The sequence below is a fragment of the Cheilinus undulatus genome, linkage group 20, assembly GCF_018320785.1.
Source record: "Cheilinus undulatus linkage group 20, ASM1832078v1, whole genome shotgun sequence".
Lineage (NCBI taxonomy): Eukaryota > Metazoa > Chordata > Actinopteri > Labriformes > Labridae > Cheilinus > Cheilinus undulatus.
This window is the reverse complement of record NC_054884.1, coordinates 15,501,360-15,527,579: the sequence shown is the minus strand read 5'-3', so window position 1 is coordinate 15,527,579 and position 26,220 is coordinate 15,501,360. Positions and strand designations below refer to the sequence as shown.

General features: G+C 37.1%; 1 protein-coding gene across 3 annotated transcripts; it reads left to right on the top strand.

The window, feature by feature from the left end:
- med24 (mediator complex subunit 24) lies at window positions 1-22,773 on the top strand. Of its 3 annotated transcripts, none has more exons than XM_041816304.1 (26): window positions 1-120; window positions 374-504; window positions 604-686; window positions 771-809; window positions 895-968; window positions 1,603-1,826; window positions 2,358-2,469; window positions 2,620-2,770; window positions 3,443-3,556; window positions 3,882-3,935; window positions 4,060-4,142; window positions 4,278-4,364; window positions 4,605-4,716; window positions 5,840-5,982; window positions 6,100-6,137; window positions 6,251-6,333; window positions 6,564-6,742; window positions 9,440-9,539; window positions 9,967-10,142; window positions 12,946-13,210; window positions 15,614-15,795; window positions 15,879-15,972; window positions 16,148-16,247; window positions 17,160-17,240; window positions 21,431-21,579; window positions 22,414-22,773. In XM_041816304.1, the coding sequence occupies exons 2-26, from the start codon at window positions 375-377 to the stop codon at window positions 22,528-22,530; spliced, it is 2,970 nt and encodes a 989-aa protein (XP_041672238.1). In that variant the 5' UTR covers window positions 1-120; window position 374; the 3' UTR covers window positions 22,531-22,773. The 3 variants fall into 3 exon arrangements, with proteins under 3 accessions (XP_041672238.1, XP_041672239.1, XP_041672237.1); XM_041816305.1 differs by having other exon boundaries at window positions 31-120; window positions 360-504; window positions 4,617-4,716; XM_041816303.1 differs by having other exon boundaries at window positions 31-120; window positions 360-504.
- Window positions 22,774-26,220: the final 3,447 nt, after the last annotated feature.

The window sequence follows — 26,220 nt, the reverse complement described above, 5'->3', positions numbered from 1 at the left end:
TGCGGTGTGGGCATATTGGCCAATGCGCGATTAAGTTGTTCACGGTAAAAATGGCGTTCTGTGTATTGTGAAGCGTAGGAACTACAAACAGTTATCTTTATGAATTGAAAAAAAAGCCAGGTAAGCATTACAACTAAACTAAACGATGATTCCACTGAGTTTGCCACAATAGCTTGAAGCATTCTCATGTTTTTAATTCCCAAATAATTCAACACATCCTTAATTCATCTCCTCATGAATGACTTCGCTAGCTAGCGGCTAACGTCATTCAGCTAAATGTTAAGAGCATTTTTGCTAAAGTAAGCATCATCAATTGGGAAACGCGTGTGTCGTTACAAAGTGTTTTTACAAGCGTACAGGTCGTTTCTTCCAGGATGAAGGTGGTCAATCTGAAACAAGCCATTCTGCAGGCATGGAAGGAGCGCTGGAGTGATTACCAATGGGCAATAAACATCAAGAAAAACTTTCCAAAGGGAGCAACATGGGATTACCTTAACCTCGCAGGTAAAATGAAAGACAGAGAGGTTTCTCTACCATCATGTAAACAACAGTTCTTTCAGTCTTATTTTTTTATCATGACTGAATTCTGCTTCATGATTCCAGAGGCCCTGATGGAGCAAGCAATGATTGGTCCTTCTCCAAACCCCCTTATTTTGTCCTACCTGAAATATGCTATCAGTTCTCAGGTGAGAGAAAAACTGTTTGGTTAAGCAGCACTTTAAAGTTTTTCCTTTTGAAAAAAATGTAAATAATACCTTCTCTCTCCTTAGATGGTGTCTTATTCCAGTGTCCTTACTGCCATTAGCAAGGTAAGTTCTGCTCGACGAATATTATCATGCATTTTGTTAGAAGGAGAAAGGGTTTCATGAGTATGTCTCATGTCTTTTCTGACAGTTTGATGATTTTTCTCGGGAGCTATGTGTTAAATCCCTGCTGGAGATCATGGACATGTTTTGCCATCGTCTCAGGTATGCAAAATTATTCATCTCAGTGCTTGTCTTCTCTGTTAATTATGGCTGTGAGGCTGTTTTGAATGTGAAGCCTCAAAAAACCCATGATTAGATTATCACTCTAGGCATGGATTATGACTTAATTGCTTCTGTGTGTGAAAAAGTGATCATGCAAAAACGACTGCAGCTTTTTTCCACGTTAATATTTACCTTTGCAATCACACTGTATCGCTTTATACACTACGTGGGCAAACGTATTTAGCCACCTGACCATTACACCAGCAGAAACTATAATGACATTATATTCAAATACATGCGCTTAGATGTGGCGCGCTCTTCAAGACGACTGATTTTGTATCACAAATGTTTGCAAATGGAGACTGCATGCATAGATACTTGATTTAATGCTTTTTAAATTATGTTTAAAGCACCTGAGTTCAATGAATAACAGATGCAGCTAAATACTTTTGTCCATATACTGTATATCAGCTGCCATTTTTATAATCAGGCCATTTTCTTTGAGCATGTTGTCCATGTCTATGTACACCCAAGCCTAATTTTTCCTTTGTAAACTAAATATAAACAACATTTTTTAAAGCCAAACCATTTTCCTCACTTAAAGTATCTCTGCCTATCATTTCTGACTTCAAAGTTGCCACGGGAAAGCAGAGGAGTGCATCGGCCTGTGTCGGGCTCTGCTGGGAGTGGTTGTTTGGCTGCTGCAGGGCTGTGCCTGGTACTGTGAGAAGCTGAGAGAGCTTGGTCCTTCAGCCAGCACAGAGGCCAGTCTAAAGGCTTGCCAAGAGAGGCTACAGAATTTAATGAATAGCAACAAGAATAGAGCTCTGGTTCACATCGCAAGGCTGGAGGAACAAGGTCAGTGTAGATACGATTTCATATAGGATTGACAAAAATGCATAAGGGCAGAAAAATATTTCTGCAAAAATTATCATAGTTTTTGCTCTGCCAGATCTTAATGAAAATCTTTAACAGTTTCTACCTTTTTTCCCAAACTCCCTGTATTGAGATAAGAGATTTCATATATGAATGAAGAGGAAACTGTTTGAGGAAATGTATTCTGATATTTTTATTACTTATTTTTACTGCTGGATTTTATAACATCAGAATATATGTCTTACGCTTTTATGTGTTTTTTTTTTTGATAAGAAAGTAAATAGAGTAGGAAACTGGTGAGAAAAGTGGGAAATGGCATGGTGGAAAGGAGCAGAGGGTCGAAATCAAACATAGGCCTACCACTTTGAGGGTTACTGCCTCTGTACAAACCTAGGCTAGCCAACATCCCACAGATCCTTCCCTCAAAAGATATGACGTTTTTGTAGAGACTGATGAAGCACGATTGATGTGAGTTAGATTTCTCACAGCCTTCTTGTTCATCGTCCTTCATAGGTTCCTGGAGCAATGTAGAGCAGTCAATGCTGAAAGTGACAGAAGGCCTCAGCAGCATACAAAACCAGGCACTGAGAACCAAATTAGAGGAGAGCTTATCACTCGTGAAAGGGTGGGTATTTCTCCCTTATTCCTAAATCTTTAATAGACAGAGATCTATAGCTAAAGCAGGATGGTGCAGAGCTTAGACCTGACAATTTGTCAAGTCAAATATGATTTAATTTATCTTCCTCATACTTAGTATTTATTTTTTTCTCCTTAGTATCCCCTCAATGCTGTCCGTGCAGTGCGACCCTCAGCCACATGCATCCTACCCATCCATCCATGCCTTCATAATGCTAGAGGGGACAATGAACCTGACGGGAGAGACGCAGCCACTCGTAGAGCAACTCATGATGATTAAGAGAATGCAGGTGATCATTGAGCTGCAGAGGGATGTGATGCTAGATTTTGCTTGGAACACTGTAAGACTCAGATTTAAAACAAAGCTGTCACTTATTTCACACTACATATTCTTATTTATTTGACATTCCTTGGTAGAAATGTTTATTTATTTTTTTGTCAAAAACCCAAATTTTGGCCATGATTGAATTATAAAATTAGTAAAAGAGTTAAACATTGAAGAGATGAATACTTTATATAAGCACTGTATACTTTGTGAACTGGATTTGCACATGATGCACAACTCTTGGTGCTATCTGCAGCTACTCTTTGTGAATCCAACTCAGTGTTACCAGTGTTGCATTTCCTTCTATGAATACAAAAGTGGAGGAGAATGCATTAATTTGAGTAGATGAACTTAAAAAACATCTATTCTACCATAGCAGAATAGATGTTTTTTTTCTATTTGCACTGGTGTATTGAAATTATTATGCATTGTTCTTAAATTGAGCTTTAGAAAATATTAGGTATAAACATAAATACATTTGTAAAATGCAATGTAGAAACAATACACTCTTTCTGACATATAGAGGGAGATCCTGTAAAACACGAGAGTGCTAAGCGTATCTGTTATTGCACCTTGACAGTTTATTGCTGGTGTTAATTGATCAGTAGCATTGCTTCAAGTGATCTGTCTTCCACAGAGAATTCCTGCTCCTCTTTTTGTCTTGGAGATCTGGAAAGCCTGTTTTACCGGCCTTATTGAGTCACCAGAGGGTACAGAGGAGCTCAAATGGACTGCCTTCACATTCCTCAAAGTAAGATCCATTTGGTAACACTGTACCTTTTATGTGCCTTTGAGAAGTCTTGTTTTTTTCACTGTCTCTCTTTTAGTCCGGCCCATTTTTATTGATGAAGTCACAGGATTATGGCAGTTGTTGAGCAAAGTTTTATGTCCATTGCTTTGATACTCTTTTACAATTATGTTTCGTATCATACAGTAAATTTCCACGTAATAGACTCAAATTAATCTTCTTTTGCTATTCATTCATGCAGTATATGATATATTATGAAATTAGGTTTCTTTATTAAATATTTTTTAAACTGCGATTTAAAGAAGCTTTTCTTGATTCCGTCTTCCAGATTCCTCAAGTTCTTCTTCGACTAAAGAAGTATCCTCAGGGTGACAAAGGACAGGTAAACATCACACTCCCTCACTGATTCCTCCAAAGGAAACAGCATAACAATAATCATGACATTTGACCTCTATGTAGTAATGGTCTTAGAGAAATAGGTTAAAAATACAGCTTCTTTTCTACAGGACTTCATGGAGGATGTCAACATTGCATTTCAATACTTACTCAAGCTCACACCACTTCTGGACAAAGCTGATCAAAGATGCAAGTAAGAAAATGAATTCACTCCACAACCTTTTTTCGCAAACTGTAATCTGCCTTCAAGAAATTGTATCCTATTTCCTAATAAACCAACAGCCTCAAGTTTTACATTCTTCTTCTTTTCTTTTTTTCCTTTACTAAGCTGTGACTGCCTCGGCATGCTCCTGCAGGAGTGTAACAAGCTGGGCCTGCTGTCAGACTCGAACACAACCTGCCTCACTGCAAAACGGTACAGGTTTCCATTTCACAATAAGTGCATAAAGATGACAACATAAACACAATAATGAAGTCTGAACAAAATTAAGGATGTTTTTACTTTTTTATCGAAATAATCATGTCTAGCATGTTGACCATATTGACACGATACACTTTATCCATGCACCCGTGCCCCCCATTCTCTTTTTTTTTCTCTCTCCCTCTATTGCCTCCCTCTTTGTATCCCTTCCCCTCCGCTGCACTTTTGATTCAGGACTGGGGACAGGGAGTTCGCCCCAAAGCAAAAAACAGCCGAAAATGCAAACATCCAGCCCAACCCAGGCCTCATCCTGAGAGCTGAGCCCACTGTCACCAATATTCTCAAGGTAGAGCCCCTGATTTCACCCCTTTATGTGTTTACTATCAGGTTAATACAGGTTTTGATGCGTTCTCAATTCCTTTTCAACCTATTTCTATTGATTCAGAATGTGTTCATATATATATATATCTATATATATATATATATATAGATATATATATATATATATAGAGAAAAAAACAAAGTTTTACTTTGAACATAAAATATCTTGTCATTGTGCTGTATTTAGGTGACTTTAGGTTGAAAATGATTTGTTAATCACTGTATTCTGTTTCATTCACATTTTACAAGGCGTTGCAGCTTTCTGGGAATTTGTTTTGGTTTTTAGTTTGAAATTAATATCCTTGCATTGCATTTGCTTAAAATATACTACAAAATGAAATGAAAAGGCCAAATAGGGATAACTGCTAGCAGAAATTGTGTCATTAGTTCTTTATGTGTTTTGTGTGTGAAAATGGTTTAAAAAAGAAAGAGTACAAGCTCACAAAAAATGTTCCAAATCCAATCCAAATGTTTATGTGAACCCTTAAAAAGTTGACCAAAGGGCTGTACAATAAGAAATTAAAACAATTTTAACACACAACAGAAGATCTATATAAAATAACAGGACAAAAACTGTTAAAATATTAAGATAAATTAAAAAAAAGTGGATAAAAGGCATCTCTCAGGCAGAACCAAAAGCCACTGATTTAAAGTGCAGTTTAACTGTGGATTTAAGAAAAGGCCCCATGGGGGACAGTTGAACAGTGAGCTTGTGAAGCAAGGCTGAAATGGGAAAAATGCTTGTATTTGTGTTTACGAGTTCAAAGCTGGGCCACAGTGTTCTGACTGAGCTATAAATAATGAAGAGAAACTTGGGCACCAAATGAAATAAAGTGCATTACAATACTACAGTATTGTAATACAGTGCCATCTACAGAGGTGAAGCTAGTTAAGATAACTGGATAAAAGTTGAGGTTGGAACAAGCTGGATCTCACAACTGAGTTAATCTGCCAGTCCAAGGTATCGTCAAATGAAGATAATCAAAGAAGGAAACAATAGAAATTTTTTCTCTAAGATTACATCATAAGTAAAAGTACTGTTCTAAAAATGACAAATGCCCATAATTCTGTATTTTCTCATTTAAAAGACAGTTGATGCAGATCACTCTAAGTCTCCTGAGGGTCTTCTTGGGGTCCTGGGACACATGTTATCTGGAAAAAGCCTGGATCTTCTCTTGGCAGCCGCTGCAGCCACTGGGAAACTCAAATCCTTTGCTCGGAAGTTTATAAAGTAAGTAAATCACAAGGGTCATTACTTAAGCTTTTCATACCAGTTGATTCCCAAGTGGAAAAGTCTGGTTGATTTAAGAAATTGATTTTAACTAGATGTGTCTTTTCTGTGTTTAAGGCTCAATGAGTTTCCCAAGCACATCAGCGGGGAAGGATGTGAGTTCAAATACAAGAGTGACATGTTCCAATGTGGGAATATCTTTCTTTTTTGACATATTGTTTATTGAACAAGATACTAACGGTCAGGGATTTTCCCTCCTATCCTTCAGCCAAATCTGCTTCAGTAAGGGCCCTACTATTTGACATCTCCTTCCTCATGCTCTGCCATGTGGTGCAGACTTACGGATCTGAGGTTAGTTCATTAAGGTTCAAACCTGTGATGACCATTATAGATGCAAAAGCGACTGAAATTGTGTGGATGTAGCAGCAAATGAGCCTGCATTTACTGTGTTTCACCACAAGATGTCTAGAGAGAGCTGTGGAGCAGTCAGCAGATCATTTCTGCAGCATCACTGCCTGCTGAAAACAATAGTATACATGATATAGATGTCTCCCCTATTTTTTTTTTTTTTTTTTTTCCAGGTGATACTTTCAGACCCCAGCCCTTCAGGAGAGACGCCCTTCTTTGAAACATGGCTGCAGACCTGCATGCCAGAAGAGGGCAAGACTCTGAACCCAGACCACCCCTGCTTCAGGCCAGAGCCTGGCAAAGTGGAGAGCCTGGTCACTCTGCTGAACAACTCCTCAGAGATGAAACTAGTGTAAGTTACATGCAAATAAAAGAAATGGTAATTTGTGCATGCTCTGGCCCAGGGGTTCCAAAACTTTACAGCCTGTGACGCTCAAAATAGGGCGTTCTAGTACATGTGACTTACATTTAAGCACAATCTAAACATGGTTTTATGTTAATTTCAACTAATTTAAGGATACTTTTTTTTACAGAAATGGATGAAATATACCACTTTAAATCATTAAAAATTTCTTTGTTTTTTTGTTTTTGTTTTTGGAAAGCATCCCATGACCCCCCTTCAGTGTACCAACTTTGGGAACCATTACTCTAGGCCATTTGTTCTCATAGTCTAGCCCCAGGACCCACCACCACCTTTTTGATGAGAACTGATGATCCACATTTCTGTAAATTTAATCACTCAAATGATTTAAATGGGAAATGTTTTTTAGGCCTTAGATGGAGCGAGCAAGACCTGGCTGAACAAAGAGATGGTACAAAACAATCATGTTTAGAAAGCACATTATTACCAAAGCCTTGGGAGGACATTCATGCATATTTGACTCTTTTTCCCTTAAGAAAATGAAAACATTGTTTTCTGGAAGTCTAGATAAATTGACTTATTATCATGGGAAAACTGAATCTGTTGTCCCAAGACACTAAGATAAATAATTTATTAAAGATAAAGAAAAAACAGCCAAAATTCACCTGTTATTTTATGAAAAAAAGTAAAAACAAACAAACAAAACAAAACAAAACAAAACAAATGAGCATAACATAAAGGGTGAAAGTATCAAACATTTACATGATAAAGGGAGGGGGGGTGATTAAAAGTCATGTGAGTTATATACAGATGTGATAAAAAGTTATTTGAATTAAAAATTGAAGTGATCAATATGAATTGATTTGATTAATTTGAGGTTGATTGAAAATTGTTGCAATTTGATGTAAATTGCAAATTTGATGATTTTTATTATTTTTTATTCATCATTTATCATTAACAGCTAAAATATTTTCATTTATCATTTAAGGAAAGAGGCCTCAAGGGTGAAGGTAACAAAAAGTGATGCTGAAAATTAAGTATGGATTTTTTATCACCTCTACTTTTATCGTTGAATTTTTGTTACTTTTACCCTTCATTCATGTCCACTTAAGGCTTCCGTATATCATAGACTTTTTCTTTTATCCAGGCAAACATTTATGACCCACTGACAACAGCTCTGCAAACCTTTTCTGGGTCCCAACCCACAAGTTTAGAACCACTGCTTTTTTAGTGTTACTGTCATTAATGTCACATACAGCACACGTGTTTAAGAGTTGTTTATTATTTTTTTAAATCATTGTTTTATTCCAGTAATAGAGAAAAATCAACCACTCTCATTTTACTTAATGAATATGTATAGTATAAAATAACTAGGGCAGAAAATCCTTGATGTAAGTGTTAAAATTGTTTTACATTTTTCGTCAACAGCTATAGTTCTCCGCTGTGTCAGCCAATAATCATATGCTGATGGTTAAATGGAAAACAAATTTAAAGTTCAGTGTAGCACAGTCAGTGAGAAAACTGTGTGCCGTCATAGGAAACATTGTAGTTTCCTGTGCTGACAAATACAGTCCACTGTGGAGGCAGCAAATGTGTGAAGTGCTTGAAGTCCAAGACAAAAATTCCCGGAACTCTTTCATTGAATCAGTGAATGTTCTAAACTCTGTGATTGCACAAAAATATTATTAGCTGTTGAGAAAAAAGGAGTGACTTTCCTGAAGAGTTACGTAGTTCTTTTAGTTTTTCGACCATAATTGAGCTTTCTCTTGGAGATGGAAAATCTTAACCCTCAAAAATTCACTAAAGATAAACATTGTCTGGTGCACATAAAATTTGTTTGTTCCTACAGCAAACATTGAACAAGACCAGGCATAATTCAAGAATTGGGTTGCCCTCGGCCTCGCTCTGAGTGCCTGCTTTTAACTTGGTTATGTTACAAAGTAACCCCACAGGTCATGCTTATCTTGATTTACTGCAGGCTTAAGGTTCATCTTTTGCATTCTGTCATTTGCACACTAAAGCAAAAACATTCAAGCAGCCTGAGGCTGTACAAATCAGTCCACTTAAAAATGCACAGATCTTCATAGCTGCATACTTTGCAAATGCACAGGGATAATTTATTATTGTAAAGCACTCAAGTATCTTCTTCTTCTTCCTCTCTCTGCAGGACTTTATCCTCCTGTCAAAACCCAAAGATTATCTAAGATACATTGTGGTTCCTGATCTGTAGTGCTTTTTAGACCTTCAGAGCAGTTTTCTCACTTAAATGCTCTTCTTATCTCCTTAATGTAACCTACAATGCTAGAAATAGGAGCAACATGAATTATTTATTAAACTAAAAATGGATGAATATAATCAAAGGTAATGAAATGCTTAAAATCAATAATTTGAGTTTGACAGTGATAATTAAATTTTCATGCTTGATAAAGCTTATTTCTACCAACACTATCTTGCTGTTTTTTTAATATATTTATGTATGTATTTTAATGTATTGAACTTTACTTTATGGTGCTTTCATTCCTGCAAAAAATGACCTTAACTGATTATATTTTACATTTACATTTTTCGTGCATTGCAAGTACTTCAGATTTTATTCTGTTACCTATATTTTATTTAAATATATTTTTTAGGGAAAATTTGAAATAAAGTGCTTTAAAGAAGTATTTCTGCCTCTTCTTTTGTTGACAGTCAAGTGAAATGGCATGAAATCTGCCTCAGCATCCCAGCAGCCATCCTGGAAGTCCTGAACGCGTGGGAGAACGGCGTTCTCTCTGTGGAGGCGGTACAGGTCTGTCCCACTCTTGTGTCTTCATATTAATGTCTTTGAAAAAAAAAAAATCTGTCAGTTGCTCATATGACCCTTAGCTCATACCACAACTTTTCATGTCTTAACATGTCCACAAGTTTCTTTCCCTTGATTTGCGGTTTGACCCATTACTAAACGGAGCATGACATATTCCGAAGAAATTGACGTACTTAAATGAGTGAATATGTTGCAACAATAGTGACGTGCCAGGCTTCTCAGGGTGTATCCGACTTCTCATTTTTTCCCTTTCCCATACAAGTTTTTCTATCACGGAAAGTGGAAGGATGCCCTTTTAGTCAGCATCCTCTCTCTCCTTTGACCACACTTCATAATCTCACCACATCCTTCCTTCCTCTTTTCTCCCCCGACTCTGCCATCTCTCTCTCTCTCCTTCTTTCTCTCTGCACAGAAAATCACAGACAACATCAAGGGGAAAGTTTGCAGTATGGCTATCTGTGCAGTGGCCTGGCTGGTCGCTCATGTTCGCATGCTGGGGAGGGATGAGAGAGAGAAACCCCAGACGATGATCCGGCAGCTCGTTACCCCTCTGTATGGGGAGAACACGCTGCAGTTTTATAATGAACGGTACATCTAAAACATAAACACATTCAAACTTAACCTCAAAAAAGAAGGCCTAAAAGTCAATCAGCCTAATCTTATCCATCCATTCCATGAACGATTAAATATCAAAGATATATATATATATATATATATATATTCACATAATCCTTTTAAGTACATTAATAACTGTCTTTTGACCAGTGCATTTCTGTTAATACTTAGTTTTAAAATATGCTCACTTGAATTTAGTATTATTTTGTTTCGCATGTTGACTCTTTATTGGTCAATTTTTACAAAGTAAGAAAAAAGTCTACATACACATCCAAACCTAGGTGGGCAGGTGCTGAGCCGAAAAAGAGACTGGCAGAGTACAGAAAAATGTCTCGCACACTGCAGGGCTCCAAAAATATAATTATTTATTGCACCAACGTGACGTTTCAAGCAGAGTAGCTCTTCATCAGACGCTGTTTAAAAAACAAAAAAGACACAATTTTAAAAAGTACTTCTTAATGTCATATTTTGTGCAGCTTTGTCGATCTGCTGTTAGGCCTTGAAGTAGCATGATCTAAAATGCTTTACTTTGTAGGTATTTAGAATTTGGTTATACTAAGAAAGCCAATTTAAGACTGTTATTCAGTTACAACAACTCTAAAAAGTATGTTCTAAAAGCAGGGTGAAAGAAGCTGTTCTATTCACATTTGGTTTCTGTTCCTAATGGGTTTATATAGAAAAGATTAGCCAAGTGTAATTAGATAAATGTATGTAAAATATACTGAGAAGAAGAGCATAAAAATCAGAATCAACCTAAATAATACCAAGGTGAAATTAGTTAAAATGTTCTAAAGCTTAAAAGTAACTTGTTAATGATTACAGCTTATCCATTATGAATTCATATGTACCACTTTGTTTTTTATTTTAATAGGTCTGATTGGTTTATAAACATTTCTGGTAAGGTAAACTCATGAAATCAGCAGTGTTTTATATATATTTTTGTGAGTTAAATACAATATTGAACAAAGAATGTAATTTCTTTTGCTTGTTTTAAAGATCAAGAATTAACGAAGTGCCTGAACAAAAAAAAAAGGCAGAGGAATAACTCAAAAGGCAACAAAAGAACACAAACAAAAACGCCTGACACAACAAGACAACACAACAGCAACTGGCTGTAATGTGAACTTACACAAAAAAAAGTAAGAGGAGGCAAACGGGTAAAGACAATAGAAGACAGTCAATAAATAAATATGGAGAAGTAAAAGCAATGCAAACAAGCAGATAAAAGAAATTAAATTCAAAGGCAATAAAATGGTTTTAAGCCAGTAATCTTTTTGTGGTGGCCTCAGGGCTACATCCACAGCTTCCCATCTCTCCCTCAGAATGATAACACATTCATAAAATATGAAGAGGCAAAAAACAAAGGTTTGGTGGTGTTGAGGCTTTTTTTCTATTTCCCACAAGTATTAAAGCAAATCACAAAACCAGCTGAGATTTAAACAGTTTTATCAGAAATGACATTTGATCCATTTTACAGAAATCCATCTGTCAGCCATTGTTAGTGAATATTCAACCAGGAGAAGAGCGTTGGCTCTCATAAAAAGCAGGGCTTGCTGCACCCATTGTAAAGTGAACAGTAATAGATTGGTGAAACAAACTCCTGTTTTATGACTGAAGTGTTTGTGCCTCAACCTGCTGCATGTAAGAGTGGGGACACACTGGTTGTTAATCTTTGATTCTTCACTGCTGTTCTTATCTAACAGCATTTTTTTTGCATGCCATTGTTTGATTTTAGTTGTTTTGGTCAAGTCTAAAGTACTACCTTTGGCCTAACAAACTCATCAACCAAAAACGTGACACATAGCGTTTCTAGTGTGGTAAACACATATGTATCAAATCATTCTTTGATTAAAGTTGTGGAAATCCATGTTAATTTTTCATTTCAGGCCCTTTGAGAGTGCAGTTTTTCCTGTTTGAGAATCAGAACAAAGACCTGTTTCCTGCATGGATTTTTTTTTTTTTTACAAGTCAGAACATAGCACAATAGCCCAGAATGGGTAGCTAGAATATCTCAAATACACCCTCATTGCTGGCAGAAATACAGATGAGAGGGACTGATGACACAGTAAAAATTTAGAAGAATAAAAGTAATTACGTTGATATTTAAATTAGACCTAAATACTGTAATTATAAATATTTTTTGTTAGTTTGAAAAACCAGCCCCACAGTGTGTCAAGAAAAAAGCTGGCCCTGGCAAAAAGTAGGTTATAACCTTTGTTTAAAGCAATATAAATCATCGCAAAAACAGACATAAAAGCAACAAAAATGACAGTGGAAAAGTGTATGAAAATGTAAATACAGTAAAGCTAATAAAATTAACAAAAATAAATTAAATAAAATTCATAGAAACAATTAAAATAATAGATATTAAAACATGTTAAAATGAATCAAAAGGAATATGGCATAAAAAAAGTTGAGAAAATTAAATAGAGGACTAATTCAAAAAAGATACTGAACAAAAAGACAAAAGGGAATAAAACTTAAGAAAAATTAAGCTATTCTAAAAGAAGATATTTGTGATATTTTATCACACAGATCCCTGGCCCCTAAATCTAAAAAGAGCAAACCTTTAAGTGGTAGCATTTGCAATATTTTGGGAGAAAAATATGTCCATAGAATTTCTGAAATGTAATCTTGTGATATAACTATTCGACCATCACCTTCAAAGGTACATACTTTAAAAGCTCAGCACATGCTGAGATAAAGCCTCATCTTAAGTTTGTTTTAACTGATCGCCTTTCCAGACCACCACAATGAGAAAGTCTTTTCTTTGCAGAGTGATCATCATGAGTTCCATCATGGAGCACATGTGCGCTGACGTCTTCCAACAAACGGCAGCGACCCTGCGTCCCCCAGTCGAGGGCCAAGAGCCGATCCCTTACCGAAACCTTCTGCCAGCCAAAGACCCCATCCACACGGCCCTCAGCAAACAGTTCCAGGCGGTGCTGCGGAAAGGCTGGGTGGACAGCCGGGCCCTGCATCTGTTTGAGAGTCTGCTCAACATGGGAGGAGTGTTCTGGTTCACCAAAAATCTGGTCAAGGTAGGAAGACCAGACACATGCAGATAACTTCAGGATCAAAACCACCAAGACTAGTAATGTGAAGAAATTCAGTTAAACATAGCTTGTTTAAAAAATAACCACTAGGTGTTATGCTACCTGTTAAGTAACATATCATACAGTCCTTTTTGTTTAAACCTGTTGTTCTGCTTTCATTACTGGTTTGCCATCTTTGTAGCAGCTGGAAGTGTTTTTCCCCCTTCATGATTAGACTCAGTCAGACAGGACATCTGCAGCTTTGTCTTTCATACATCTTTTTATAGTAGATTTTTTTGTCTTTGTGTCAGACAATATCAAACAGTTAAGGTTACCATGTGGGTTTTGTTTTTTCAACCAGCTAGGCAGGTTTTGTAGCCGTACTGTATTATCCACAGGGGTTGCCAAGACTGACCCAGACCAAAAGGTTCTCACATGAGCTTTAATGAGCTTATTTGAATCCATCAGTTTGGATCCACATTTTCTGTCAAACCTGCAGTCTTTAATTCTCTAACATAGACTGTATAATGTATGGATACGGTCTTGGTGATGGCATAACATCTCTGCAGAGATGTTATGGCAAACCCCATTTTGGAATGCTGACTCTAACTTTCTGTCAGTCTTTAAATAGTGGGAGATGGAGTTTTGAGGTGGGCCTCAATGAATGTGTCCAAGTCATGTCAGAACAGTCAGCTCAGCAGCGCTCCGTCTGTTGCTTACTAACTTTTTAAATTGAGGAGTTGTTTGAATACAAAACTACAGTCCATAATGTGTATTTACTAGTTGGTAAACCAGTTATGTTGTTTCATGGATGAATTTGCCACACATTGAGGAATACTGTTTTTAAAGTGACAGTGCCTCTGGTCTCGCAAGGCAAGCAACTCACAAAGCATTCTGGGGATGCTTGCAGTGTGAAGCTAGGTGGATGGAGTCCTCCCTTTGAAACTAATGGGATTCTTTGGTTTCTAGAGCCAGCTTGAAGTGGACACTGGTGGTTTTTTGAGGTGCACCGTTTGCAAAATTAGGCAGCGGCCAGTGTTTAAAATGACAATTTAATTGATGGATGATGCGAAAGTACACTCCAACACTGTTCCTGCAGATCCTGAAAAGTCTTAAATTGGACATTTGAAATTCAAGGTCTTAGAAAGTCTTGAAAAGTCTGTTTTTACCAGTGAGAGATCTTAAATTCTAGTAGGCACTTTGACTTAGACATGTCCTTATCCAGTCTTCATTTTCTTGCCAATTTAATTCGATTTTAATCTTCGCCACAGATTGTTGCATAACTGTTCTCCAGAATTCCAGGAATCTTCTAAATTTCCTGGGGGAGGACCCCAGACCCCTCTCTGATTTTATCTGACTCATGGTGATCAAATACACCTTAAACTGTTGTGAAACACTACTCCAGTTCTCTTAACATCTTTTAACAGGTCTTCCTTTACAAAAAGCATTCTTCTCTTTTTGATGGTTAAAAGGCTGAGAATCAGCCTAGTGTACCTGCTAAAATATGTCCTGATAAATATCAGTATATGGCATATTGATAGAGGCTTTAAATTTGCCAAAAATCATCAAATTTGACCGTCTATGAACAAAAGATGTATCTTCTCTGTACCATTTAACATTTCATGAACACAACATTAAATCAGAAAATTCAGACCTAGTCTGTTGTACAGAGAGATCTCATATGCCTTTCAATTTTGATCGTTTATGGCACATGAAGTGTCTTAAAAAGTCTTTAATTTTATTTTGCTCCTACTATGTAAACTTATTCTCATGTGTTGGATTATGAAAGCAAATCAGAGTTTGTTCAACAAAAAGTTTTGCAACAGGATAAGTTGAGATAGTGAAGAAATAGAATGTGTGAATGATCTGCTAAAGCTGAGAAATCAGAGAGTCATGTTCTAGTTGTATGAACCTATGTTCATTCACCATCTTCCCTTCTGCTTCAGCAGAGCAGAGGTTCATGGCTGAAACTGAAACTTAAGATTTAGTCCTTCAATAGAGTTCTAACTGTCATATAAGGAACTGCTTTGGTTTTTTTTAAACCATCAGGGTGCATAGAATTGTTATTTGCACAATCTGCACAGAGGTTTCAGACTTGAATGATCTTTAGAGACTGCATCCATGAATCGCAGAGGCAGGTCTACAGCTAATATTTTTCTGTTCCTATGGTGATTTACCAAGTTAATAAAAAGCATTTCCATGCATTTATTTACATGATTGCTACTTGAACTGATCACAGTATGCAGCCCTCTGTCTCTTGTTCTCACACCTTTAAACCATCAGTGGTCAAAAGGTCTACATGGTACATTTTATAGAATGGTTGAAAAACATACTCCTACATGTTAAAAACCCTGTCTCTTGGTATTAAAAGCATCTTTGACACATCTATCTTATTTACGTCTTTTTCAGGAGCTGCTGAAGGAAACCCGTCAGGAGTGGGCCAATCGTGTGGTGGAGTTACTCTACAGTATCTTCTGCCTGGACACCCAGCAGATCAGCCTCATACTATTGGGAACCATCCTGCCTGAGCTGCTCACTGACTCTGCCCACTGGAACAGCCTGGCTGATCCACCTGGGAAAGCGCTGGCCAAGTAAGACCAAAGTTTAAGACAGCAGCTCTTGAGTGTTCCTTGATATTTTAGGAAGCTAACTCAACTCCTTTATGACTTCTCAGGTTGTCTGTGTGGTGTGCGCTCAGCTCTTACTCCTCTCACCACAAAGGCCCATTCTCGGCACGCCAACGCAAACGACAGCGAGAAGACATTGAGGTAAAGCTGCTGCAGTGTGCAGTGTATGTGTCATAGTGCTGCTCATAACAACCACTCATTAGCATGAGGAACTGACGTATTAAATTCTATAAATAACCAGACCTCATTCCTAATATTGGACACTAACAATTGAAAAAAGCACAAATGAATACCTATTGTTTATTTTTGTCCATAGGACTACAACAGTCTCTTCCCCCTGGATGACACTCAGCCGTCGAAGCTCATGCGTCTGCTCAGCTCCAATGAGGATGAGCCTGTCGCCCTCTCCAGCCCAGGTCAGTCCATTAATGTCTGGGTTTTAATGCATGGGTTTAATTATGAACCCAGTGGCCTTTCAGTCAGTCTGAGCTGGGGATTATTTAAATACCACATGGATTTTAAAAAGCAAATACACTTCAAAGATGGTATTAGCAATGAGTTAGTTCTTGTGTTTGCTTTGAGCTACAGCAGAGAAAAATGAATAATTGTGGTCTTTTAATTGATCTTTCTTATCAGTTATCATCATCAGTTATCACTATCTATGGAAGGTTTTCCCATCAGCTGACTCTTAAGTGAGCATAGCAGGTTTTTGATTTAAATAATCCAAAAAGATATTTTTAAGTGTAGTTATAAGCCACTTCCTCAAATCAACTATCAGCCTCACTAACACATTTCAACACCTGACTTGGGAATTACAGTTTATCTGTAATTTGAAAGAAGTAATCCTGTCACATGTTGTCAGTGATCTAAGTGCTGCATGACTTAGGGAGAAAGTGTATGATGCACTCTTCTTCAGAATGAAAGTAATAGTGTTTTTTCCACCCAGTTTCAAAATAGCTTTATGTATTCTACTGAAAAGAAAATTGACGTAGAAACTGGACATCATGTGCGTTTTTTCTTTATTACTGGACACTTGAAACTGCAGCATTAAATTTAAAGAAACCTGCAAGTACAGCCTTCCTTTCCAACAAGTCATTTAATGAACAGAGGAAGATTATGCAAGTCAGTGGAGGAAGGATATCTTTAAATCTTTTGCAACCTTTAGTCAGCTGTCGACAGGACACTTGGGGGAACATTTCTGCTTCCTTGTTGAAGTTCTGTGTATTCTCACATGTAAAACAAAAACAAAAAAGCTTATTCATGGCTACAGTTTCCTCTCATGTAAAATAAAAATCAACCACTGTTGTGTCATACACATTGTGTCACAGGAGACCGATCCATGAGCAGTTCCCTCTCAGCCTCTCAGCTCCACACAGTCAACATGAGAGACCCTCTCAACAGAGTCCTGGGTAAGATCTCATGTCAGTCTCTTCAGTATGTGCATGCATATCATTCTGTCTGCGTCTTACACAGTGGAAGGAAATAACACACATCAAGTCTGTCAACTGATGAGTGACGTATTTGTGCATTTATTTGCGTCCATGTAAGGCGTCAAGGGTGACGTTAAGTGAATTAAGCACAAACTAATCATAGGCTGTGACCTTCAGGGTTATCTGATCTTACACTGTGCAAGCCTTTATCCACAGAATAGGAGGACACAAAAATGCAAGTTACATGAAGGCTTGTCCATACAAGTTAGTTCTTAAATGCTGATGGAAGCATTCTAGTGACTGTTGTGGGAGTTCATTCCAGAAGTGGGGGCTAGTTTAGCAAAGGCTTGATCAGCTTTTGTTCCATTTTCTTTGAAATGTACTTAATTTTTTTTAGCCTTTACCAGTGAACTCAGTCCCATAAGGAGTGATTGAAAAATTTAAGCCACATATTTCCACGGCTGCCATTCAGTCCATCACTGGGTTTGATGTGAATATGCTGCATCCTGATTGAAGGAGACAGGACTTATGTTTTAATTCTCAGGCAGTGAAAAATACAGTCTCAAAGCCCTGAAGTGTTAAGTTGACAGAAAACAGAGGCTGTAATCAAGTTTAGACTGGTGAGTATATGTGTGTCATGCATCGTATTTGCTAGTAATAGCTGATAGTTGGATTCTTGTAAAACTTTTTCAAACGTCAAGCCAATCTTTAAAAATGTGTTTAATCTCACTCATTTTTGGGGTTACTGTCATACCTGGAGGGGTTAAAAAGGAAAGAAAGAAAGAAAAGATACTATAAATGCAACAATGCATTTTTCCTCAGCACATTTTCTGACTTTAATAAATCTTTTGGAAGCCAAATGGGAAGCTGTAGGGGCCTGATATGGCCCCCAGGCTGATCAGTTGATGATCAGTGATCTAGAAAAAAGCTATGTGTGTGAGCAGTGTTGGATCTGAGGGTGAAAGCATTTGTCATATTTTGAAGTAATTAAAGGAAGACTTTGTACAAGCTTTGTGACGTGGTTTTCAAAGGTCAGGTATTTGTCAATAATGACTCTTAAGGTTTTTACTGTAGCTGCAATATTGGATCCATTATGCCTATAAACTGTTCAACGCATGAGGTGAAGTGATCGGGCACAATAAGAATTTCCAGTTTGACAAGGTTATGATAGATGAAGATCTTTGAAAGCTCCTATGTGATTTGGCAGAAAAATAAATCAGAGTGTCATCAGCGTAACAGTGATATGTAACTTCTTGAAAATAAAGCAGACAGCAGCATATAAAAAGGAAAAGGGAATGGGCCAAGGATTGAACCTTGGAGAGCTCCACATGGCAGAGAAGTAGAGGACACCTGATTTTTTTATACAGACCTTATTATAACTTTTTTCAAATATGATTGAAACCAGTTTAATGCTGTAACTGAAATGCCATCCCAGTTATGTATTCTTTTAAATAAAATGCTATGATCTATGGTATCAAAGGGTGCTGTTAAATGCAGAAGACCCCAAAATAGACTATTCACCTTTGTCTGTGTTTTTTTATTCTTGTGGAAAAATGCTTTTACTTTCCTTTAGTAGATTCACAGACTGGTACACAATCTAGTTTATGATGTGCCTATAATAAATAAAATATTTTCTATCATAATTTAATAAGTTGCTCTATATCCTTCAAACATTGAAATATTTTTTTATTGATTTGTTTGTTTTCTCTGTTGCTTTTTCACAATGATTTGCACTTACGATGTTGGCTTTGAGTGTGTTTTTTTTCCCCTTTTCACATTGCCAGTTCAAAGGGAAACTTTACTCCCCTCTAACACCTCCTGTCTAACACCTCGCTGACTCTTTGCTGCTGAGCTAGCATAAGCAGTAACAGACAAGCAAATAGGGGAAATCGCACCACTGACTGTAAGAGCCGGTGGGGCAGAACATGGTGTGTTAGTACATGCAGCTCCTGCTTTTTGTTTACACAGTGCTCTTGTGCTTTGACACAACTGTTTTTTCATGAGGGATTCAGGTTTTTTCTTTTTTTGTTTCTCAAAGTTGAACAAGGACAAATGTCAACTGAGTAATTTAAAAAATCACACACTTTGTCATCATATACATTATTACTGATGTACTTAATGTGTAAAAACCCAATAAAAATTGTCAGTTAAAAAAAAAAAAAAATCTCACACTGGGACTCGAGTATTAGCTGTTGTGGATTTAATGTAAAAGTTCAACAGTAGAACAAAGAAGTTTCATTACCTTAAAGCTTAAGTACATGACTTTTTTTTTTTTAATGTTTGAGTATTTTTATTATGAGTCTATTGTGGAAAGTAAGACTCTAAATTATGATAACTTGTAAAGCTACAAACACTGAAAATTCAGAAATTAGCAGCCTCAGTGAAAGAAATTTGCCCAAGATAGTCTGGCTCTCACAGCCACTCTTACGGATTGTTCACCTGAGACGCCGTACATCTTAAAATGGAAAAACATGCTAAAGCTTGGAGCTTTAGCACATATTTCCATTTCCCTAACTTCTCTTTAGCTTTGGGTTAGGGAAAAGGTAACAGGTTACCAAAGTTAAAGACGTGACCTGTGAAATCTAACTTAAAAACATCTAACCGTGTGCTTATAGGAAAAAAAGCTCATCCTCAGTGAAAACATTTCAACACTGCAAAAGAAGATTATGTAGCTCTGTTAGCTACGCAAGCTACGTAGATAACGGATAGCTATAGCTAAGCTCTCAAAGCAGTAACATATCTCTCACACTGATTATTGGTTGTGTTTTTTTTATTATGTTTATTTTGAAAAAAATGTTTTATCCACCATGTGAATTGCTTTTAACACTGCATGGCAGTACCTTGGTCCAAATGGACTTGAAGCCTTTTGTGACACTTATTAATGTTGTTTCTTCTTGTCTAGATCTTTGCTCGTGTTGTACTTGCTCTCAAATGTACGTCATTTTGGATTAAAGTGTCTGCTAAATGACATTGTAACATACCTATGTCATATATATATATATAGCTAATTTAGCTTTGGCCACGTTTGATGCAGCTCATGTTGCTAAAACTAACTTAGCTATAGTTAATTGAGCTACGTAGCTAACATAGCTATGCGGCTAATGTAGCTTACGCTAGGACCGTAAAGCAGCTATGTGAGCTACATTGCAAAAGCTAACCCAGCTTCACTGGCTTGTGTACTTAGCTTAATTATGTAGCTAGTGTAGCTATGTTAGCTTCAGCTAAAGCTAACAAAGCTAAAGCAAGCCACCGTTCATGTAAGTACTTCTAAAACAAGTCTATACATAATTTGATCCAGGATTAGACCTCTGACTTTTTTCTCTGTTTCGTTAATGAAATGTTTCCTAGTCTGTAATGTTTGTGCATTAGTTGTATTCTCATCATAAAGCTGGTTTCAAACATAAATACTCTCTCACCTTTATCCTGTTCAATTCATCAATTCAGCCTGATCAATTTGACATTTTTATCTCTTCTGTTTTATGTAGTCTAGTGTCTTTGTATTCATATAAAACAACATGGATTTGTGTTCAAAAAAATATGACTGACATTAACTAAATGAATGAATGGATGAATGTTCTAAGGAAACCACATTTCTGGCTCTGTAGGGAGAGGAGACAGGGAGGAACTGAAGAAACCCTGCTCCTGACCAGGTTAACTTTCCAAATGTAGTTACCAAAGTAACTGATTAAGTGTCCTTCCTTGTGAAACTGGCTTGACTCATCCCTCATTCCTAGGTTAGAGTTACTTCTCTCTCTAAAACAGAAATCATTTCAGGGTTAAAAAAACTCAAGGTTTTCTCTGAGACTTCTGTCTGAAATTCCAGTCGACATCTATTCAAATTCTCTCAATAAGACAGAAAATTTAGTGAATTTTAAAGATAAGAGCACCAGAGAATTAACTTAGTACATTGACATTTTTTTACTCCCTAATTAGTATTCAGTTATGTTTGTAGAGTATTCCTTTGCACTGCTTTTATAATGCAATGATAATCTCACTTTGAGCAGTTTGCCTGTTAATTTTTTTCCCTACAGCTCATACAAAAGGAGTATTGGGTAATAATTAATCATACCTGCAAAGCCACAAAATAGCTGACCCTTACCACAAAAACATTCAGAAAATTCCTAATGATCAACGTTTACAGTTCATGCCACCTCTCCTCTTCCCCTCAGCCAACCTCTTCCTCCTCATTTCCTCCATCGTGGGCTCCAAGATGGCCGGACCTCATACCCAGTTCGTACAAAGTTTTATGGAGGAGTGTGTGGATTGCCTGGAGCAGGGGAGCCGCGGCAGCATCCTGCAGTTTATGCCTTTTACAATGGTGAGAAATGAACTGGGAGGGGAGAACAGACAGGTGGAGATAAGGAGGGAGAGGAGTAGCTGTTGTGTCAGACACTGTCAGGAAGTGTTTATTCTGCTGATCCATAAAGAGTGATAAAACAGAGAGACAATCCAAGGGTCAACGGTGCGTGGGCTGTGAAGGTCCCTTAGCAGTTAGAGCCTGCGAGAAGACTTGATATGTTAGGCTATGACCAGACATTTGGACTGGGCTAGCTTAACTGGTGTGCTCACTAATGTAGGGGGCTGGCATATAAATGAAAAGCATTTATTTTTCCTTCCTTGAAAAAACATTTATTTTTTACTTAAACATCTTTTATCATGCAAATTTTAATCCTGTGTTTGAACTTTAAAACATGTCCCAACAAAGGAGCAATGTATAGGGATAATAAGGTAAATTCTACAAGACTCAAAAAGGGGTTTGCTAGTTCCACTCAGAGGCTGCTGTCTTATGTTTAACCCCAAATATTTCATTGATTTATTTTTGGTTTAGCCACATTTGGTCCATTGGAAGAAGAATATTTTGCTCCTACTACTAACCCAAACAAATACAGAAAATGTTAAGGACAGAAAATGAACTTGTTTAGTGTAACTTCTATTTCAGTCTTTTGTTGGAAAGAATGAGTCGCTGAGACTTTATTTTTCATCAAAAGCTTTGTCTGGGCAAAGACCCAGCTTGCCCTAATCAAACTTGCCCTTTAAATAATTATAACCAGATTAAACAGTGCCTTGAGGGACATCATAACATTGAGCTTTTCTTTGTGACAACACTCTAGAGCTGAAATATAACTCGTATTCGTCTCTTTGATTCCTCCAGGTTTCAGAGTTGGTTAAGCTGCCTGCTCTGGCCAAACCTAAAGTGGTCCTGGCCATCACTGACCTGAGTCTGCCGCTGGGGAGGAGAGTTGCTGCCAAAGCTATCTCTGCTTTGTGAACGGTGGTTTTGCTTCCTGTTGACCCAGTATTAGCTCAGCAGATAGTAAAGAAATCCCTAGCTGTAGTTTGTCTTGGTTTGAGAGGCTTTGAAGTGGCTGGGTTATCAAAGTTGAAGTCTGGTTGATGTTGGAAGTTGTGTCTATGACCATGTGTCTGTGTTTTGTTTTTATGTTCCACGTTCTTTTTCACACTTTATAAAGTACTATGTAAATAATTTTTAAAATAAAGAACACAAAGAACATCCTTTCCTACTTAGTCAATTTACCATTTTTGTGTTTTTACACAATGAAGAAATGATTTTTGGGCAGAAAGTTAGCAAGAGGTAGTTTGCAGTCAGTTCACATCAAAACATCTGGTTTTGATGGATGCCTTCTCCAGCTGTTATAATTGCTCTGCAAAGGCAAGTTGGGGGGGGTGGGGGGTTGGTCGTCCTCAGCTACCACTGGATCAGCCTCTGGTCAGGATGAGAATGATGCTCTGTGTAGCAGAGAAGGGAGAAACTGATAGCTCATCAGCTCATTCAGACACAAAACATGAGTAAACAGCATGAAGCTGCCAAACTTTATAATACAAATGGTGATTAATATCAGCCAGACATGCATTGTAAATAGGACCTTGAGACGGAGCAGTAAGGGCAAATGAGAACTATTCATGCAGCTATTTGCCACTATTAGTCTTTTGTCTTTCTTGATCAAGACATTTTGAAATGAGATATTGATTTATTCATGAATAAAAGCACATAGTCTAAATCTCCTTGTCAAAATGTTTGTTTACAGTATTAACATGGCAGCACCAGTCCACAGTGTTGAAAACAAAGAAGTAAAAGACAGTCAGGGGTAAGGTTTGTGTCCTAAACTAGGCCATGTTTGTTTGATAACAGATCAGAGGCCGCAGTTGGCCCCTTTGGTCTCATTTTCAGAACCATGAATAGATTTGCCAGATGGTTTTTTTTGAATGCATTTTTAGTTTCTCTCACTTACTAGGGATCAGTGAGAAATGTTAAGTTTCAAAGCTCAGCCTTGTCTTTGAACAGGAATTCATTTTGACCAAAAATGATGTAAACTTACCCCAGACCTCCAAATAAATTCCCTAATATTTCCATAAGAGTTCTGGAAATTTGAAAGGATCTCCACCAAAATCCCCAAATTTACAAGAGCATATCACGTTTCCATTAAACAATCTAAAGATGAAGAGAAAATTTGTCCTCAAAAATTTCAAATGCATTCCCTGAATTTACACAACAATACTCCAAACATCCAGTAAATTTCCTTATTTCCCATGAAAATACACCAAATATTGACAACAAATTTCCATAAAAACTTCCAATGGAAAGCTCCAAAACATGCAAAACTATCCCTCAAATTTCCATGAAAATATTTCCAAGATATGTTCCTTAAATTCCTGAAAATTTCAAACATATATATATATTTTTCTCTCTCTCTCTCTCTCTCTCTCTCCTTCCTCTTCGTATACATTTATTTATTTACTATTTATTTCCTATTTTTTAACTTGTTTGTTCTCCTGTTGGCATGTAATGTGCATGGTGCACTGCAGTTGGCTGATTGGTTGTGCTCATTCCCTCCTGGTCTCTCCTAATTTCTCCTGGTGCCCCACCCCCAACTCTTTCTCTCCCTTGACCCTTGAACGGTGGAGTGTGAAAGAGACAAACTGTCCCATATGAGCTGACTCCCTCCCATTGGGTCTGGGAGCGGCCCAACTGGCTGACAAACTGTCAACAGGTCTACCCATCAGCCGGCTCCCTCCGAAGGGTCTGGGAGCAACTGAGGTAGGGCACCTGAAGTCATATATTCACAGTAATAATGAAGGGTCCTCTGGGGGGAGAGACCAAAGACTAGATATAGAAGCAAGAACTGCAACAGTAACGAAAATAATCTAAATTGTGGCATTACCAATATCATAATTGTTATTGTTTTTTTTTTTTTGTTTTTTTTAATCTACTTATTTATCTTTTCCCATTATTTATTTATTTTTGGGTCCCTCTGTTCAGTTTTTTCCATTCTCTCTTCAACATTAAGTATTAATTTTGGTTTTCTTTCCTCTGCATAAACTACTCCTTTCCATACATTCACCCTATCAATATATACTGCATTCTCACAGTGTCTCTCCTCCTGTCTATTATCAATTTATGCAACTTAATCTCAACTTATGTCTCAACTTATGTCTCCCCCAAAACAAATACATGCACACAAATACATATGTATAATGTCTATATACGCGCACAACCCCCACACCCCCCAACACACACATACACACACACACTCACAAATTCATATGCCTTCAACACCTTCAGGCTGTTAAAATGTAGAGTCCCTGCTTGTCTCTGTCTTTTCTCCACCATCTGTATGTAATGCTTGTATGTTGTCCTTCACTTGTCATGTTCTGTCTTGCATCACTTAATAAAAAAAAAAAAGAAATACAAAAATGTATTCCCAAGATTACATAAATACGATTGAAAATTCCCCCAAACATCCAAACAAATTCCATTAATTTTCCATAAAAATCAGTAAATTTCAAAGGGCAGCAAAGAAACTGTCTAAAATGTACAAACATATCCCAGAAAAATCCATTAAAATTGCTCAAAATTTCAAGAAAACATCCTGAAAAATGTCCATCAGACATCTGAAACTTCCCAACATTTTAAGTACATTACTTAAACTCCAGTGGAAATTGTAGATTATTATTTGAATTCTGATAGCAGAAAATATAAGTATTTTGTAGGAAAGCCAAAATGTGATGTCCTTACAAGTACATGCAGGGACTAAGGTTGGTAGCCTATAGGGGTCCACGATCATGCCAGTGGGATTTCATCACATGACAGCATGAACAAAAAGGCACATTTTTCACTGCATTCACTTTGTGTGGAGAGCATGATTTTAAAGCTTTCTTTCAGTTTTTGTTTGATGTCAATGGGCCAAGTGAAACAGGAAATATAGTCATTTTAATTTGATATAAAAATTAATGTTACACATAGGGGACAGTGGACCATGCTGTACAGGACTGGCACTAGCGTTTTTTCATAATTCCAGCATTTTGTAATTTCTTTTAAAAAATGACAATATATTGTTTTAAATAATAATTTTTAAATATCCATTTTTGTGTTTTTGGAGGCCCTATATCCAGTAAATTAAACTTAAAAATATATAGTTTTCATTTTATAAAGTTGAGGTGGTGCCGAAAAAGATTATACCAAACATGAGCATGGTATTTATTTTCTGAGTGGTTCAATTTGTCTAAAGAAAATTAACAAAATGGCAAAATAGCCAGTGGACCTCTAAGGGTTAAGGACAGAGCTGGCCAGCAGCCAAGACATAAAACGCTGCTAATACAAGACTTGAGCTATGATTAACAAGTCACTTGTTAATACAAGTGCACTTGTATGTTTGGTTAGTAATAACTCTTAATGTAACTAACTGTTTAATTTATAACAATGTAAATTACTGTTTTTCTCCAATTACTCCTGTTGTTTTTCTGCCACCAAGGTGCCATCATACTGTCTGCTCCAAAATGGCCTGTTTCATTCCTTGCATGTTCAGGATTGTATTCTGCTGACATCAATCTGACAATTCAAACACAAGACATGAACCTCTGCGATCACTAAGTATGACTCAGCAGAATGATCACATGCTAGACACCACCACATGACAAAATCTACAAGGGAATCCAGACT

Coding starts and splice junctions, on each gene's coding strand:
- med24 (XM_041816304.1), top strand. CDS start 375: ATGAAGGTGGTCAATCTGAAACAAGCCATTCTGCAGGCATGGAAGGAG. Junction 969..1,602: donor ATGTTTTGCCATCGTCTCAG/GTATGCAAAATT, acceptor CTGACTTCAAAG/TTGCCACGGGAAAGCAGAGG. Junction 4,717..5,839: donor CTGTCACCAATATTCTCAAG/GTAGAGCCCCTG, acceptor CTCATTTAAAAG/ACAGTTGATGCAGATCACTC.